An 18459-nucleotide genomic window follows, 5' to 3' on the forward strand; every position below is an offset into this window, starting at 1 on the left:
GACTGAAATAAGTCAACTGAAGGAAAAAAGTGACAGTTAACCACTAAAATTGAGACTCATCAAACTAAATTGGAAACCCTTGATTCTGACTTTAAATCATTGCAAACTACAGTGGTGGCTGTCATAAAGGATAACAAAGCCCAAGCACGAAAAATGGAATATATAGAGAATCAGTTTAGAAGGAACAATCTTAGGATATTGAGTTTTCTGATTTCACCATTCGTCTCACCAATTGAACTTTTGAAAAAATACTTCTCAGAGGTTTTGGACATGCCTATAGAAAGTCACTCTTTAGTGACTAAAACGCAATATCTTAAAAAGGCTTTGCCGCCTACAACAGCACCAGAACCTCCTCAAAACTTGAATTTAACTGATTTTCTAGAACGATCTGAAATATCAGATTGAGCTACATTGCTTGTTACGTTTGCACTAGAGAAGGACAAAAATTTAATTTTGCGTACTTATTTCAGAAAAATGAATGCTATTTTCATGGGTGGAAAAATTCAAATTTTTCCAGATTTGGCTAAAGAAACTCAGGCCAGGAGAAAGGAAGTGCTGGTATTTAAACCAAAAATCCTTTCCCTGGGTGGTACTTTTACTATTAGATATCCGTGTAGATGCATGATTTCTTTAAATGGAGTTAATTACCTGTTTTTCTGTCCTATGAAACTACAAGAATTTACCACTTCTAAGGAGGGTATGCGGGATGCCCCGGAGATGGTATCTTCTAGTTAAATGTACTGTCTAGGCTGCATGATCCTGATATCCTTCCGGTCAATATATGATATTAATATGTTTAATTTCTTATATTCTGATTTTTCTTATTCTTGGATCCTCCAATTGTGGACAAAATATAAGGACTGATTTCTGTTTGCATTTAAGTGTTTAAATTTATATTTCAAATTCTCATACATTTTGATGTATTATCATCTTTATGTAAATATGGAAAAGTTATAAAAAAAAAAAAACCAACAACATTCTGCAGGATCACTTGTCCAAACCAGCTACCCCGCCTAGAATTCCGCTCCAGACAGTAGTGAGCAGTAAAAGTGTGGATGGAAGACCATGTACCCAACCTTGCAATGTCTTCAATGGAGGCACAGCGGAAATGGGCTACTGAAGCTGCCATGGCTCTTACATTGTGAGCAGTGACCCGGCCATGAAGGGTCAAGCCCAGCCTGAGTATACGTGTAGGAGATACAGTCAGCCAACCAAGTTGAGACTGTACGTTTGGTGATGGGAATCCCCAATCTGTTTGGGTCAAAGGAGATAAAAAGCTGGGAGGACTTCCTATGAATTTTTGTGTTTTAGATAGTATGCTAGAGAATGCTTGCAGTCTACGATATGCAATGCTGCTTCTGCAGGTTTATCGTGTGATTTAGGGAAGACGACAGAAGTACAATGGACTGATAAAGATGAAATTCTGATACTACTTTAAGAAGGAATTTGGGGTGGGTTTGGAGCATTTGATACTGTGAATCATGTTTTACTACTAAATTTAATTTCTTTCTTGGGATTAACGAACACATTTTTTAAGTGGTTTGAATTGTTTCTTGCCCAAAGATCTTATTCAGTAACAAAAAATAACTATCAACATTTTGGTGTTTTACTTGCGGGGTCCCTCAGGGGTCTCTTATTTTATACAATTTATGTATGAGCATTCTGGGTCATATTTCTTTATGTTCTGACGAAAAACAATGGTCATACGCTGATATTATTCTATTGATTTCCACTGACAGTGTGAATGACATGTATTACTCTGAAATAAATACTTATGTATCAAAAATAATTGAATGATCCAGAGCCGTTAGACTAAAATTAAATGAAGATGAAACAAAAGTATTGTGGTTCGGCTTGGACACTTCAACTATTCCTCAATATATCAAAGTTAATGATGAACTTTCAATTTGAGTAGATTGGGAATCTAAGGTGCTAGGTGTAATACTTGACCATTCATTATCTATGGAATCTTAGGTAAAGAATATTATACATAAAGCTTATTATAAACTCAAACAACTTTGTTTAATACGTTCTTATTTCTCATGTGAACACTTTCAGATTATAGTGCTGCTATCAATTATTCCCTTATTAGATTATAGCAATTCTCTGTATGTAGGACTCAAGGCCAAACAAATTTCTAGACTACAGATGATACAGAACTCTGCAGCCAGGCTGATGTTTAGATGCTTGAAATATGACAGTTTCTCCATTACTTGCTAGGCTACACTGGTTGCCAGTCCTGACTAGAGTTACATTTAAGGTGTTATGCCTAATATTTAAATGTATTCAAGGCTTTTGTTCTGCTGATCTTGTGAACTGCTTTCAGCTGTTAAAAAGCACAGTATTATGAAGGTCATGCAATTGTTTAAAGTTGGCTTTTCCATTAGTTTAAAGGTTATCAATAGAAATCAAACAAAATAAAACATGGAAAAGAAAATAAGATGATACCTTTTTTATTGGACATAACTTAATACATTTCTTGATTAGCTTTCGAAGGTTGCCCTTCTTCGTCAGATCGGAAATAAGCAAATGTGCTAGCTGACACATTTGCTTATTTCCGATCTGACGAAGAAGGGCAACCTTCGAAAGCTAATCAAGAAATGTATTAAGTTATGTCCAATAAAAAAGGTATCATCTTATTTTCTTTTCCATGTTTTATTTTGTTTGATTTCTATTGATAACCTTAAGAGTGGACTAACACGGCTACCACACTCCTCCATTAGTTTAAAGAAATCCATTTAAAGTCTTTATTCTCTAGATCTTTTATATTTTACGCAGTTCGTTTGTGGAATGATTTACCTGCAGATTTATCAAATTTGTTCACTTTTAGAAAGGTTTTAAAAACACATTTGTTTTCTAATTAACTAGCTGAGCTAGTACTAGTTTTATTTTTTTTTAAGTTTGCTACATCCTGGTGAAATACATCAGTATCTCTATGTTATCTTGCCTCAAATTCTATATTGAAGATTTGGTGGGTTATACATCCCATATTTATTTTCATACATTTGTACCCTGCGCTTTCCCACTCATAGCAGGTTCAATGCGGCTTACATATTATATACAGGTACTTATTTGTTCCTGGGGCAATGGAGGGTTAAGTGACTTGCCCAGAGTCACAAGGAGCTGCCTGTGCCTGCAGTGGGAATTGAACCCAGTTCCCCACGACCAAAGTCCACCACTCCTCCACACATATAACATAACATTAACTCAAAGTTCAAGTGACAGATATATAGAGACCTAGGGGCCCTTATACTAAGCCACGTTGGGCTCTACGCACATGTAGCGTGCGCCCAAATGAGACTACCGCCAGGCCAGCACACCCTCTTGGTGGTAATTTCAGATTTGGCGCACGCCCATAATGCACGGATGAATTATTTATTTCCTCCTATGGTAATCGGCACTTGGGACGTGCCGACCAGTCACCGCGTGTGAGCCTTTACCGCTAGATCAATGGGTGGCATTAAGGGCTCAGGCATGTTTTGGGCGCGCGCTGGTTTCATTTTTACAGCAGGCTCTTTTCCAATCCTATTAAGAAAAGCCATTTTTTGTAGATGCAGTAAAAATTGGCCCAGCACGTACCCAATACACATGCCTACACTACCGCAGGCCACTTTTTACCGCGGCTTAGTAAAAGGGCCCCCTAATTCCTTGTAAGTTGAAGAAAAGGATGTGTTTCAGAAAACACTGGAACATCTGGAAAACCACAGTACAAGGAATACTTTGCATTTTCTTAACCTTCTCAAGTCTCCACTAGCTCTACTAGTGGAATGGTTAAGAGGTATTCGAGGGAGATGCTGGGATTTACAGTAATCTTCCTCCTGTTGTTACAGCTGTATATTTATTGCCTTCTGGAAGAAGACTGGAAGCAGCCACTGGTCAGGATAGACCTTGTGAAGAATCTGAATCTGATCAAGTTTCTTGAGAACTCTTTAGAGCCAATAACTGTAAGAACCACTCTCCCGGCTATATCTATACTTGAACCTTACAATAATACTGTTTTAAAACTACTTTAGACACATTAATGAGCAGTTTTGAGGGTCTTATTTTGTATTGGCCACTGTTGGAAACACGATACTGGGCCTGATGGATCTCTGGTTGGTCCCAGTATGGCAATGCTTATCTACTATAATAAAACTCACCCTCAACGTTCTGAAGACAACGTTCTGAAGTCACTCAGTCACTCACTGAAGGGTTCATGGATTCATGGTGGTGAAGCCACAAAACTGACCATGTCTCTCTGCCCCGCCCTCGCATGACGGACCAATCAGAAAAAACACCCTCAACATTCTGAAACACAAAGGACCATCACAACACCGTTCCCAGGCAACACTAGGCAACGTAAGACAGACCAATCAGAGGAAACTAAGTGACAATAAGGGAGGAGCATTCCCCAGCAGAATGGCTCATTATCTGTGCAGCACGGAGAGCACAGAACCACCGCTGGAATGAGAGAAGAATATTCCTGCTGTGGGTATGTGCAAAAATAGACCAGGGGAGGTGGGGGGGGGGGGGAATTTTTAAATGCCTACAGACTATATTTGGGATCGCTTGACATGGAGTCAGAGGAGCCGGAAAACAACGTGCCCGTCACCATCTGGGACGTGGGCGAACAGGACAAGCTGCGGCCCAGCTGGAAGGATTACCCGCGACCCAGCCAGCAGCAAACAGCGACCAAGGAAGGGGGAGGAGTACTCCTTCCCTGCCTAGGAATCGCTGGAGACTGGCTGCCAAACTAACGAAACAACCGCACACCGACGCACCACCTCCATCATTCGAAAGGCATCCACTCTTTCTTCAACAGAAATGCAAACTATACAAAACAAAGAATACATGGTTTCTCAGGCGGCTGCAGGTAACTCCCCACCCCCTTCCTCTTCCCCTTTTGCCGAAGCGGCCAAGGACGTGCCCAACCATCCCCAGCCTCAGGCAAGCTGTCTCCCACCTCGGGGATTCCCCGAGCACCCAGAAAAAGACGGCGCTGATTCCTGCAGCGCATAAATGTTCCAGCATTCCCCTGAAGCCGGCCTGAAATGTACCAAACATACCGTATCACCCCCCGATGGCCCGAGATCGTGCTCTTCTCCCTTCCGCCAACTTAAAACAACCATCCCCGTCCTCAGGCAAGCCGTCACCCACCTCCAGGATGCCCAGAACCCCAGCCCAATGGAAAAAGATGGCGCTGCTTCCAACAGCACATTTCTCTTCCAGCATTCCCCTACAGCAGCCCTGAAACGGCCAAAAAATACCGACAAAGAACGTGCTCCTCTACCTTCCGCCCATCTAAAACAACACTGCTGCCTCAGCACAACACAAAAAAAAAACATGGAAAAAAAAAAACAACACTCAACAAAGGCTGACCCCCTACAACCACATTTACATTTCACCAACAGAAAGACCCCCCTCCACAAACCTCCTTGACAGACAAAACCACACACACACAATACAACAGAAACACACCCTCAAAGCTACACACCAATCCAACCCACTTTGCCAGCATATCCCCCAACCCCCAAGCAAAAAACAAAACAAAACAAAAAAAGACACACATCAACAACCTGCACACACACTGCACCCTCACACACTCACACACACACACACACACACACACACACATACACACACAAAATAACTCTGTTACACATACACATACAAAAAAAACCACATGCTAGCGCCCGTTTCATTGGTTTCGGAAACGGGCCTTTTTTACTAGTGTTCTTATAACAAGCCAGAAGGAAGGATTTTCTGGCTTTGAAGCTGAGTCTCTCTCTCTCTCTCTCTCTCTGGATGGTACATTCTTTTTTAAATTTCCTTGTTGTTATTTTGTGCACTGGTATGATTTTTTTTGTTTGTTTTTTCCACAAAAGAGCTCAAAGACATTTTATTTGCTAGGGAAATTTAGACAGTAGAGAGGAATTGCTGTGAGTTTCTTCTTAACCATCTGCTGTTCCCTCCTTAACTCACTTCTAAGACATCAAGACTCTTTAGAGTTTATTTCCTTTCTTGGACTAGTATTTTGTGGAATAAAGATTTGTAATTTGCTTTTTGCTCTCATAAGTACATAAATATTGCCATACTGGGACAGACCAAAGGACCATCAAAGCCCAGCATCCTGTTTCCAACAGTGGCCAATCCAGGTCACAAATACCTGGCAAGATAAAAAAAAAAAAGTACAAAACATCATATGATGCTTATCCTAGAAAGAAGCAGTGGATTTTTCCCAAGTCCATTTTAATAATGGTCTATGGACTTTTTCTTTAGGAAGCCGTCCAAACCTTTTTTAACCCTGCTAAGCTAACTGACTTTACCACATTCTCTGGCAACGAATTCCAGAGTTTAATTACTCGTTGAGTGAAGGAACATTTTCTCCGATTTGTTTTCAATTTACTACTTTATAGCTTCATTAAATGCCCCCTAGTCCTAGTATTTTTGGTAAGAGTAAACAGATGCTTCAAGTCTACCCGTTCTACTCCACTCATTTTATAGACCCCTATCATATCTCCCCTTAGCCATCTTTTCTCCAAGCTGAAAAGCCCTAGCCGCTTTAGCCTTTCCTCAAAAGGAAGTCATCTCATCCCCTTTATCATTTTCATTGCCCTTCTCTGTATCCTTTCTAATTCCACTATATCTTTTTTGAGATGCGGTGACCAGACTTGAACACAATATTCGAGGTGCAGTCGCACCATGGAGCGATACAAAGGCATTATAACATCCTCATTTTTGTTTTCCATTCCTTTCCTAATAATACCTAACGTTCTATTTGCTTAGCCACTGAAGCACACTGAGCAGAAGGTCTCAACGTATCATCAATGACGACACCTAGATCCCTTTCTTGGTCAGTGACTCCCAACGTGGAACCTTGTATTACGTAGCTATAATTTGGGTTCCTCTTTCCCACATGTATCACTTTGCACTTGCACACATTAAACGTCATCTGCCATTCAGAGGCCCAGTCTCCCAGTCTTGTAAGGTCCTCTTGTGGTTTTTCACAATCCTCTTGCAACTAAAACTTTGAATAACTTTGTGTCGTCAGCAAATTTAATTACCTCACTAGTTACTCCCACCTCTAGGTCACTTATAAATATGTTAAAAAGGAGCGGTCCCAGCACTGACGCCTGGGAAACCCCACCATCTACCCTTCTCCATTGAGAATACTGACCATTTAACCCTACTCTCTGTTTTCTATCTTTTAACCAGTTTTAAATCCACAATAGGCTACTACCTCCTATCCCATTATTCTCCAATTTCCTCTGGAGTCTTTCATGAGGTACTTTGTCAAACGCCTTTTGAAAATCCAGATACACAATATCAACTGGCTCACCTTCATCCACATGTTTGTTCACCCCTTCAAAGAAGTGTAACAGATTGGTGAGGCAAGATTTCCTTTCACTAAATCCATGTTGACTTTGTCTCATTAATCCATGCTTTTGAATATGCTCTGTAATTTTGTTCTTTATAATAGTCTCTACCATTTTGCCTGGCACAGACGTCAGGCTCACTGGTCTATAATTTCCTGGATCTCCTCTGGAACCCTTTTTAAAAAATCGGCATTACATTGGCCACCCTCCAGTCTTCCGGTACCATGCTCGATTTTAAAGATAAATTACATATTACTAACAATAGTTCCACAAGTTAGTTCATTCTTCAATTCTCTCAGTACTCTGGAATGAATACCATCCGGTCTAGGAGATTTGCTACTCTTCAATTTAACAAATTGCCCCATTACATGCTCCAGGTTTATAGAGATTTCATTTAGTTTCTCTGACTCATCAGTTTTGACAGCGCTGCGTAACCCTAGTAGCGCTCTAGAAATGTTAAGTAGTAGTAGTAGTAATACCATTTCTGGCACCAGTATCTCTCCCAAATCTTCCTCGGTGAAGACCGAAGCAAAGAATTCATTTAATCTCTCCGCTATGGCTTTGTCTTCTCTGATTACCCCTTTTACCCATCGGTCATCTAGCGGTCCAACTGCTTTTAATATACCTAAAAATAATTTTTACTATGTGTTTTTGCCTTCAACGCAATCTTTTTTTTCCAAAGTCCCTCTTTGCCTTCCTTATCAACGCGTTGCGTTTGACTTGACATTCCTTATGTTGTTTATTACTTTCAGTCAGTTGCTTCTTTCATTTTCTGAAGGAATTTCTTTTAGTTCTGATAGCTTCCTTTACCTCACTTTTTAACCATCCATGCCAGCTGTTGTTTGGTCTTCCATCCTCCTTTTTAAATACACAAATATATTTGACCTGGGCTTCCAGGATGGTATTTTTGAACAGCATCTATGCCTGATGCAAATTTTTGACCCTCGCAGCTGGTCCTCCTAAGTTTTTTTTACCGTTCTTCTCATTTTATCATAGTCTCCTTTTTGAACAGCATCTATGCCTGATGCAAATTTTTGACCCTCGCAGCTGGTCCTCCTAAGTTTTTTTTACCGTTCTTCTCATTTTATCATAGTCTCCTTTTTGAACAGCATCTATGCCTGATGTAAATTTTTGACCCTCGCAGCCGGTCCTCCTAAGTTTTTTTACCTTTCTTCTCATTTTATCATAGTCTCCTTTTTGAAAGTTAAACACCAATGTATTGGATTTCCTGCATATACTTACTCCAAAGCTAGTATCAAATCTGATCATATTATGATCACTGTTATCAAGCGGCCCCAGCACCATTACTTGCCGAACCAGATCATGCGCTCCACTAAGGACTAGGTCTAGAATTTTTCCTTCTCTTGTCGGCTCTTATACCAGCTGCTCCATAAACCAGTCCTTGATTTTGACAAGGAATTTTACCTCCCTAGCATGCCCAGATGTTACATTTAACTAGTCAATATCAGGGTAATTGAAATAACCCATTATTATTGTGTTGCCCAGTTTGTTAGTGTCCCTATTTTCCTTCAACATTTGTACATCCGTCTGTTCATCCTGGCCAGGCGGATGGTAGTACATTCCTATCACTATCCTTTTCCCCTTTACACATGGAATTTCAATCCATATGGATTCCAAGATGTGTTTTGTTTCCTGCAGAATTTTTAATCTATTTGATTCAAGGCCCTCCTTAACATACAATGCTGCCCCCTCCACCAATTCTTTGATTTTGTTTTCATTCAAGTATTTTGGATGTAGTTACATTTAAAATGCATTAAAATATATAATTAAATAAAAAGGAAACATTTTCTTTTGTGGAGTTGTCTTCGTTATTTCTATGGCTGATGACTATGATGCTCATTCTTCACCATTCCTATGGCTGATGACTATGATGCCCATTCTTGTCTCTAGCAAAGAAAATGCCTTCAACCCCTGATCTGAATATTCTAATCCAACAAAACGCAATCATATCATATCTGCCTAGATCTCATCTATCCTAATATCTATTCCAGGTGAAAATAAGCTTAAAAAAATAAAACAATATTTAAGCTAAAACAACTGCACATAGGGCAAAGGATCATTATCATCTACCTTGCCTCCTACATGCTATTCTAGGAGCATTGCCTTAAACAACATTAATATGAATGAAGTTGTTTTTTTTCCCCCTCCAGGGCAACCACAACCTTTTCTTTCAGCTAACCTAAGAAGGAGCTAGTCAGCTCATAGAATCAGTACTCTCCAAGTCTCTGGTGCTGTCAACATGCCACCCTACCAAGTCCTTGGAGGATTCAAGCTACACAAGTCTGTTACATTGCCTTACTATGAAGAAGACTACAGTGGATGTATTATTTACCTCCTTATTCCCAAAAAAAACATTCCATTTCAATCATCAAATCCCGAGAGAAGTATATCTTTATCTGTTCCTCCTCCAGAAGAAGCAGAGTGTGATGAATGGAGCGGGTTAACTGTGTGATTTGTCTCCCCATCTTTGGATTAAGCAACACTCTAGGATCTCTGGTCTGATTTTCACACACCATCTTTCCAAACTCATTCACTACCTACTCTTTTCTACCATATCGGCTTTTTGGAAGAAGGAATCCACTTTCTTTCACAATACAACTAAGTAACCAACATTCTAGTATGAGTTTTAAAATAATAATAGAAGAATGGAAAGATGGCATAGAGGGATTTTTGCCATACCTCAGCAGACTCTCAGTAGAAAATCTCAAATCCCCATTTCCTACTCTTCTATTCACTGTATGGGATCGTGCCTGTACTCTACATCTAAGGGAAACTGATACAAGTACCTCATCCACGTCTCAGCATGAAGAGCTACGTTTATCCCTGAGCAAGAGCTTCTAGTGTTTATCTATCTGGAAAACTGGTGTCTCACTATACAGACATGAGTCAACTCGCCTGAGGAAAAGAATTGCTCTTATTCAGATCTTGCAGTTTCTTCTTAACTTTCCATTCTCCTTTATAGACATATTCTTAAACACTATTAAAATAAAATCTTCCAAATGGAAGAGTTGTAGAAGGGGAGGTGGTGGTTGCTGGCTGGAGATGACAGGGTGCGTATGTAGGAATATAAGGGAGGGCAGTAAAATAAGGGAAAATTTAAAGGATTTGTATGTAATGGATGTCACCATGAAGCATAATATTGATGATGGATGATTATGTTAGAATTCTGTGACAAGCTTCAAAGCATCTCAAAAAGATTTGAAATAAATTCAAATTTATTTTTCCAGCAGCCCAGAACTCAGCTCAACAGAGAGCATGTTTGAGCTATTCACTCAGAGTTCATTATGCCAACCTTGCTGACCTTTGTGATAGATCCCATGTCCTTGTATCTCCATTGCCTTCTCACTACAGGATTATCTCCAAGGGGGCTGTAAGACAGGTTTGAAACACTAGGGTCAGAGGAAAACATAAAAACAGTCATACTGGGTCAGACCAATGGTCCATCTAGCCCAGTATCCTAGTTCTAACAGTAGTCACAAGTAACTGGCAGATACCCAAATAGCAGCCTCATTCCATGCTACCAATCCCAGGTAAAGCTGTGCCATCCCCCATGTCTGTCTCAATAGAAGACTATGGAGTTTTCCTCCAGAAACTTGTCCAAACCTAGATACGCTAACCGCTGTTACCACACCCTCCAGCAATGAGTTCCAGAGCTTAAATACTCTTTTGAATGAAAAAAATATTTCCTCCTATTTGTTTTAAATGTATTTACATGTAATTTCATCAAGTGTCCCCTGGTCTTTGTGCTTTTTGAAAGAGTGAAAAATCTATTTGCTTTCACCCATTTTACACCACTTAGACCTCAATCATATCCCCCCCCCCTCCCCTCAGCAGTCTCTTTTCCAGCTGAAGAGCCCTAATCTCTTTAGCCTTTCCTCACAGGAGTTCCCTCCCCTTTATCATTTTGGTCGCTCTTCTTTGAACCTTTTCTAATTCCGCTATATCTTTTTTGAGATACGGTGACCAGAACTGGACAGGTCTCAGGAACGGGGAGGATCGTAACACTCAATAGGTACAGAAGATGTATGGGCAGATGATCGAAAGACCCGCGCTGTTCCAAACGGCGCTCTACAGATTGTGCTGCAACAGCTCAGGGCTTTACCGTCCCTATGATCAGAGATAATAACATGCAAATTTAAGCACGCTATTCTCTCTGATCATAGGGTAAAAGTGCAGGATTGTGCCTGATCATGCGCTTGGGCACAATCTTCCTGCACTTGTTTGACAGGTCTAGACTGTCAAAAGCCCAGACCCGTCAAACACAGGGAGCTGGAGGTCCATGGGACCACCAGACCCCAAGTACCCCCACACTCCAAGTCAAGCGACACGGGGGGGCTGGAGGTCCAGCAGACCTCCAGTCCCACTGCCCCCCCGACACAATTTCGGGGGGGGGGGGGGAGATCTGATGGGTCTCCAGCCCCCCCTTACCGGCCCCTCAAATAGAACCTTGGTGGCCCAGTGGGCTGCGAGTCAATCCCCACCCACAACCCCCCACCTGGTGGTCTTAGCGGCCGTTCCCCACCCTCCTATCTTCATTGGAGGAGGGAGGTGGCCTCCCCTCCTGCGCCACATCGAAAATGGCGGTGCCCAGCCCTGCCCAGTGCATCCTGGGATATGCTGGGCGGGGCTTCACACCATATAAGGGAGTTTCTTAGCTTCCATGGCTTAAGTCCTGATTTCTGTCCCATCTCTGTCTTTTTTCCTTTGGGGACCTTTCCCCCAGGAATCAGCCCGAGACCTGCTTCTCAGATGCAGGCAACAGGATTCTCTAGCCCTGGATGTTAGCTGTCCATTCCTCCTGCTGCCTTCTTTCTCTAAGGAAAAGATTTATTGAAACCTTGTCCCGCGTGGAGTGGTGGGAGCTCGCTGTGTATCAGACTGCTGGTCAAATGAGGCATAAGAGTTTTGCCTTAGGAGTTAAGCTTAAACCCCAGTTGTAGAAAAGAAAGGAAGACTCTTGACTAGAATCGTATTTAATTTTGCTGCTAAGAAGCATATACTTCAGCTAAGGTTTTGTTTGGCTTTGATACTGGGGGTATTATTTTTTGCCTCAAAACTCTGTGTGGAAAAATACAATAAAAAAAAAGCATTTGGATAACTGGAAAACCTGGACTGGCTCATTTTACTTCTATAAAATGAACTCTGGAAAAGATTTCACTGATGATTAAAAAACAGGTACATTCTTTCAGGCGCTTTTCTTGCGAGCATTGTCAGTCTCTAGTCTGCTTAGGGCTCTCTGGTTACGTTGGACGGAATGGGACCTGTTGGGCCTTCAGGACGGATGAGCGGCAAGCTGAGGAAGGCTTTAAATATTTGGGATCTTCGGACTGGCATTGAGACTATTCCTCATTTGGTATCCGGGGCCTTGCTTCAGGAATGTAATATTACAGTGATTCACCGCACTTATTTCTCCCAGGTGCAGCTCTTCCACATGGGTAGAGCGCAGTCGCTGCTTTGTATTAAATGTGGCAGGGCTGCTGGTACTTTGGAGCACTCTTTTTGGGATTGTCCTAAGATTCAATAATTTTGGTCCTTTGATACATTACATGGTCTCTGGTCTAGGTGGGGTTGCTCTTGGTTCGATAGAACAGTTACTCTTGGACATACAAGGGGCCCATCAGGTGGGGACCAAGAGCTAAGTTTTGTTGTTTCAGAAGCTGAGTCTTGTTGCCCATAAATGTATACTTCAATCTTGGACTTCAGTGGAAGCCCCTTTGGTGTGGCATTGGCGAAATCAAGTGCACCAGTTGGCCATGTGGAAGGCAAGAATGGCCAGAGGATCAGTGAAGTGGAAGAAATTGTTTCTTCTGGTGTGGACTGCCTATCTGCATACATTGAGTCCTAGGGGGCATAGTTTATTGCCAAGTCATTTGTAACTAACTGGAATGGCACTATTGTCCGAGTTGTTTTGGGGAGGGGGGAGCTGCTGCCAAGGATGGGGATTTGTATCTGCGGATATGACGGGGGAGGATTATTTCATGCTCTGTTTCTTAGGGGGCTGGGGCTACAAGAGTACGGGTTCACAGATCCTGTTTTTTTTTTTTTGTTACATTTGTACCCTGCGCTTTTCCCACTCATGGCAGGCTCAATGCGGCAGGCAATGGAGGGTTAAGTGACTTGCCCAGAGTCACAAGGAGCTGCCTTTGCCGGGAATCGAACTCAGTTCCTCAGTTCCCCAGGACCAAAGTCCACCACCCTAACCACTAGGCCACTCCTCCAGATCCTGTTTGTTGCCGATGTTAGAGATTTATGGGGGAGTGCGGGGTGGGGTTTAAAATCTTGATGACTAGTTTCTGCTGCTGAGTCTCAGTTGTTTGGCTGTCGTACTCCACTTCGGTTATCATTTTTCCTCGTGTTTGCATGCTTTGTCAGAAATAAAACTGTTGAAACTTAAAGAATAGGCACTCCAGTGCAATACACCCTGTAATCCAAAACAGCTATTCCATATTGTTTTCCTTACCAGTCGATAAAACATTCTTCCTGATACCTTAAATTTCAATGTGATCCATGCTCAGTCTTTCTTCAGTGTTACTCTTCCTTGGATGTACCTCATCACAGTGCAAATCAAGCGCAGACAATCCCATCCACCTCCCCAAAATTGTTTTTCTTTTTATAGCTTTGGAACAAACTGCTATATTGGGGGGGGGGGGGGGGGGGGGGGGCTAGCATGCTGAGAATTTTAGGTTCTGAACTCTGGAGAGCATTTTCATCTCAGCACCATCAGATATCACACAGAAATGTACTTTAACAATACTACTACTATACTGCTATCTATGGGAAAAAAACTGTTACAGGTTAACAACACTGCTTTTCACATCGCAAAAGTTACAACTGCTTCTCTGCAGAAATGTATTGGGCCTTTTTTGGGGGGTGGGGGGGATGATCTGGCCTACTTACAAACCTGATAAATCTTTGCACTGCTTTTCCCCCTTCATGGCAAATTTGGTCCCATTCAATAATGTTTTCAGTGTGTTGTTTTGCCCCAGAATATTTTTTTTCCAAAATTCTATGACGGGAAGTAAAACAAAATTCTTCAAGAACAATATGCAAAATGCATTTAAATATAAATGAAAAAATTAAGAGCTTCCTTTACAAAGCCACGCTAGCTATTCCAGCGCAGCAAATGAGAGGAAACCAATAGGAATTGAATAGGCTCTCATTTGTAGTACTGATCAGTAGTGCAGCTTTGTAAAAGAGGCCCTGACTGTGCTGCAAGCAGAGGTGGAATTATACATCTTTAAAATAAGAAAATTAAAAAGGAAATTGTACTATATGTAAAGTAATCAAATGAAAGGATGAAGAACTGTCCTACCCTCTCCAGTTTTTCAGGCAGTAACTCTTCCTTTGGACCACTGGCTTCCTCTTCTTCCTCATCGCGCTTTTTCTTTTGATATTTCTGTTGCCGTTCTCTTTCTGCATGCTTTCGTTCTTCTTCAAGTTTAGCTTTCTTTTGTGCTCTTCTTTGCTTGCTAAGCATTTTCTTCAGTTCTTTGGCTGAAAGATTTTCTGCAAATTGCATGAAAATTTGGGTCACAAATAGTGCTACACTGCTGAAGTCAATACCTAAAAGCATATGTTTTGTTAATATTTATGTTGAAACAATTTTTATTAAAGAAATACAAATCAAACAGATCCACAAAAGTTGATTTTTACAAACCTAACCCCAATTACCTCTCCTTGTCCCCCCCCCCAACTCCCCCCTTCCCCTACTCCATTTAAATCGTGTTAATATTTAATCTAAGTAGGTGCTCATTTTCAAAGCACATAGACTAACCTATGTAACCTTTGTAAGTCTATGTGATTTGAAAATGAGCCACAGCGTGCCATTTGATAAATCAAATTCCTGGATAGCAGCTCACAATTTGCAGCCTAAGCAGTAACAAAGAATGTACCAAACAATGGTGAAAATGAATGTAAAGTACCTTCCCAACACTGCTAGAAGAGCTTTGATTTGACAAACTTACCTGCATGATAAACAAAGCTAATATTTTTTCATAAACTTACTTCATAAAATATATTTAGAAATCTAGTCTTTGAGAAAACGTGAATGGACAATACTAAGGAAAATGCTCTATGAAATGGTGCTATTATCTTACCCTCACTGTAGAGCAATAGGAAAATGGAGAAAAAAGTGGAGATGACCAAATTGACAAACAGGAGACCCTGTAAAGACGGGGGGAGGGGGGGGAGAGAAAAAAAGAAGAGAAAAGCAGGAGAGAGACACGGACTAAAATGAATTAGAAAAAAACAAAGTATTCAGACAACAAAAGGTAGGAAATGTATTTTATTCTGAATATATTAATTGGAATGTCAGCTTTTGGAAGTGCATCGCTCTTATATTTTGTATTTCAGTTTCTATTTCTCTAGTATTGCTGATGGTAAAATTATGTTTTACCTGATAATTTTCTTTCCTTTAGTCGCAGCAGATGAATCCAGAACTGGTGTGTTGTATCCGCCTACCAGTAGGTGGATAAAGAGTACGCAGTGACCCTGGACACCCAGCTCCTTGCTCCTTCAGTATAGGTCACATCCAAAAGCAGAGAGAAAGGAGAAGCTAACAGGAAAAAAAATACACTCTTCTCACAACTAACCGGCAACTGCCAAACATTAACGGAAACTTGAGTGAAACGGCACTCAACATCCAACAAACTGTAGAGATCACTGTGTCATGACTGTCAAAGACTTCTGCTTTTCAACGGTCTGTAAATCAAGGCGAGCACAAGGGTAGGGATCCTGGATTCATCTACTGCGACTAAAGGAAAGAAAATTATCAGGTAAGACATAATTTTGCCTTCCTTAGCATCAGCAGCAGATGAATCCAGGAACTGGTGGGATGCACCAAAGCAATCTGTAAGTAGGGTGGGAAGCCGCCGCTCCCTGAGAGAGCACCACCACCACAAAGTGAGCATCTTCCTTGGCCACTACATCAAACCTGTAGTGCTTAACAAAAGAATGGCGAGAAGCCCAGGTAGATGCTCTACAAATCTCCTCCAAGGAAAAAACTCCCATCTCTGCCCAAGAAGTCGCCTGACCCAAATCGAATGGGCCTGCAAGGCCTCTGGAGGCATGGAGCCCTTCACCAGGTAAGCTGAAAAAATGGCCTCTTTAAGCCAACGTGTGATCATCACCTTGGCTGTCCAGAAAATCTGCTCTGCGAAAGGAAGGCACAAAAAGAGGCTGATTTAAGTGAAAGGCAGACACAACTTTGGGTAAAAAGGAAGGCACCGTTCTCAAAGAAACACCAGATTCTGAGAACTGCAAGAAAGGCTCTCGACACGACAAGGCCTGTAATTCTGAAACTGTGTGCAGAGGAAATAGCCACTAAAAACACCGTCTTCACAGTAAGATCTTTAAGGGAAGCAGAACACAACGGTTCAAAAGGAGGGCCCTGTAATGCACTAAGAACGAAATTCAACTTCCAAGATGGACAAGGAAGACGAAGAGGAGGACGAAGGTGAAGAGAACCCTTCAAAAACCAGGCCACGTCAGGATGAGCAGCCAGAGAAACACCGGCAATAAGCCCAAGGAAACAGGCCAAGGCTGTGACCTGCACCCGGAGAGAGTTAATAGCTAATCCTCGCTGAAGGCCGTCCTGCAGAAAGGCTAACATCTGGAAGACAGAAGCCTTGAAAGGAAAGCAAGCATGTTCAGCACACACTTCATGACTACAGCTTATGCCAGGGTGTGGCATATGCTTGAAGTGTTTGCGAGCTCGAAGCAAAGTGGTAATCACAGAATCCTCATAGCCCTTCTTTCTCAATCGCGCCCTCTCAAGAGTCAAGCCATAAGACCAAAGCGGGAGACTTCTTCCAACTGCACCGGGACTTGATGGAGCAGCCCGGGAAAGATTTGGAGCTCCAGAGGAGACTCCACAAGAAGCTGTACCAAGTCTGCATACCACGGAAGATGCGGCCAATCCGGGGCTACAAGCACGACCAGGCCCCAATGTAGTCTGATCCGAAGCAGCAGACCTATCAGAGGCCAAGGTGGGAAGACAGAGAAGACCTACCCCTGGCCAAGGCTGCAGCAGGGCGTCTAAACCCGCAGAGTTGACCTCCCGTCTTCTGCTGAAGAACCTCTGGACTTTTGCATTTTGACAGCCATGAGATCCATAACTGGAGAGTTCACTTCTGGCAAATTAAAAGGAAGGATTCCGTTGCTAGCTACCACTTTGCTGGATCCAGGAGATGGTGGCTGAGAAAGTCCACTTGTACATTGCTCTGACTGGCAATGTGAGCCACTGAGAGGTGGAGAAGATGGGCTTCCGACCACTGCAACAGGCCGGTCACTTCCGAGGCCAAGGCTGCGCTCTGAGTGCCTCCTTGGCAATTGATGTAAGTCACCACTGAGGTGTTGTCTGAGAGGAATCTAATCACTTGACCTTCCAGCAGCTCCTGAAATGTCTGGAGAGCCAGCATCACTGCCCTCAATTCCAATCGGTTGATGGATCACTTCAACTCTGAGACCACCGACCTTGAGCCACCTGGTGGAGACAATGAGCCCCCCCCCCCCAACTGAAGAGACTGGCATCCGTGACCACAATGATCCAGTGAGGTGCCACCAAGGGCATTCCCTTCTGAAGAGATTCATTGAGCAGAGTCACCAGGTCATGCTGTCCCTTGCGATCGGAAGCCATGGCAGAAGACAGTGATAATCCTGAGAAACAGGGGACCAATGACTCAGCAGCGTGCATTGCAGGGGGGCGCATGTGAGCCTTGGCCCATGGAACCACCTCCAGAATAGCTGTCATAGATCCCAGGACCAGCATGTAATCCCAGCCTCAAGGCTGGGGAGAAAGCAACATGTCTCGAACTTGAGCACAAAGCTTAATTCTTCTGCTTTCTGGTAAAAAGACTCAGCCCTGAGCTGTATTGAAGAGAACCCCCAGATATTCCAACAACTGGGAGGGAATTAAACGGCTCTTGGAAAAGTTGATCACCAAACCAAGTAACTGAAGGAACTCCAGGACTTGAGAGGTGGCAGCCAGACTGGCCTGCTCCGAATCCGCCTGAATCAACCAATCATCAAGATATGGGTGAACTCTGATCCCCTCCTTTTGGAGGAAGGCTGCCACTACTACCAT

General features: G+C 42.3%; 1 protein-coding gene and 1 non-coding gene across 2 annotated transcripts in view; one reads left to right on the forward strand and one right to left on the reverse strand.

The window, feature by feature from the left end:
* Positions 1-18459, reverse strand: part of NAA16 (N(alpha)-acetyltransferase 16, NatA auxiliary subunit) — a 444477-nt gene that overhangs the window by 50779 nt on the left and 375239 nt on the right. The window contains exon 15 of the mRNA XM_030200546.1: positions 14689-14882. Coding sequence (XP_030056406.1) covers positions 14689-14882 — 194 coding nt within the window. The remainder of the gene's footprint in view (positions 1-14688; positions 14883-18459) is intronic.
* LOC115469808 lies at positions 9750-9879 on the forward strand. Its single transcript, XR_003942072.1, has one exon. It is a non-coding gene; the product is annotated as a U8 small nucleolar RNA (small nucleolar RNA).

Source organism: Microcaecilia unicolor, chromosome 4, assembly GCF_901765095.1.
Source record: "Microcaecilia unicolor chromosome 4, aMicUni1.1, whole genome shotgun sequence".
In the NCBI taxonomy this organism is placed as follows: domain Eukaryota; kingdom Metazoa; phylum Chordata; class Amphibia; order Gymnophiona; family Siphonopidae; genus Microcaecilia; species Microcaecilia unicolor.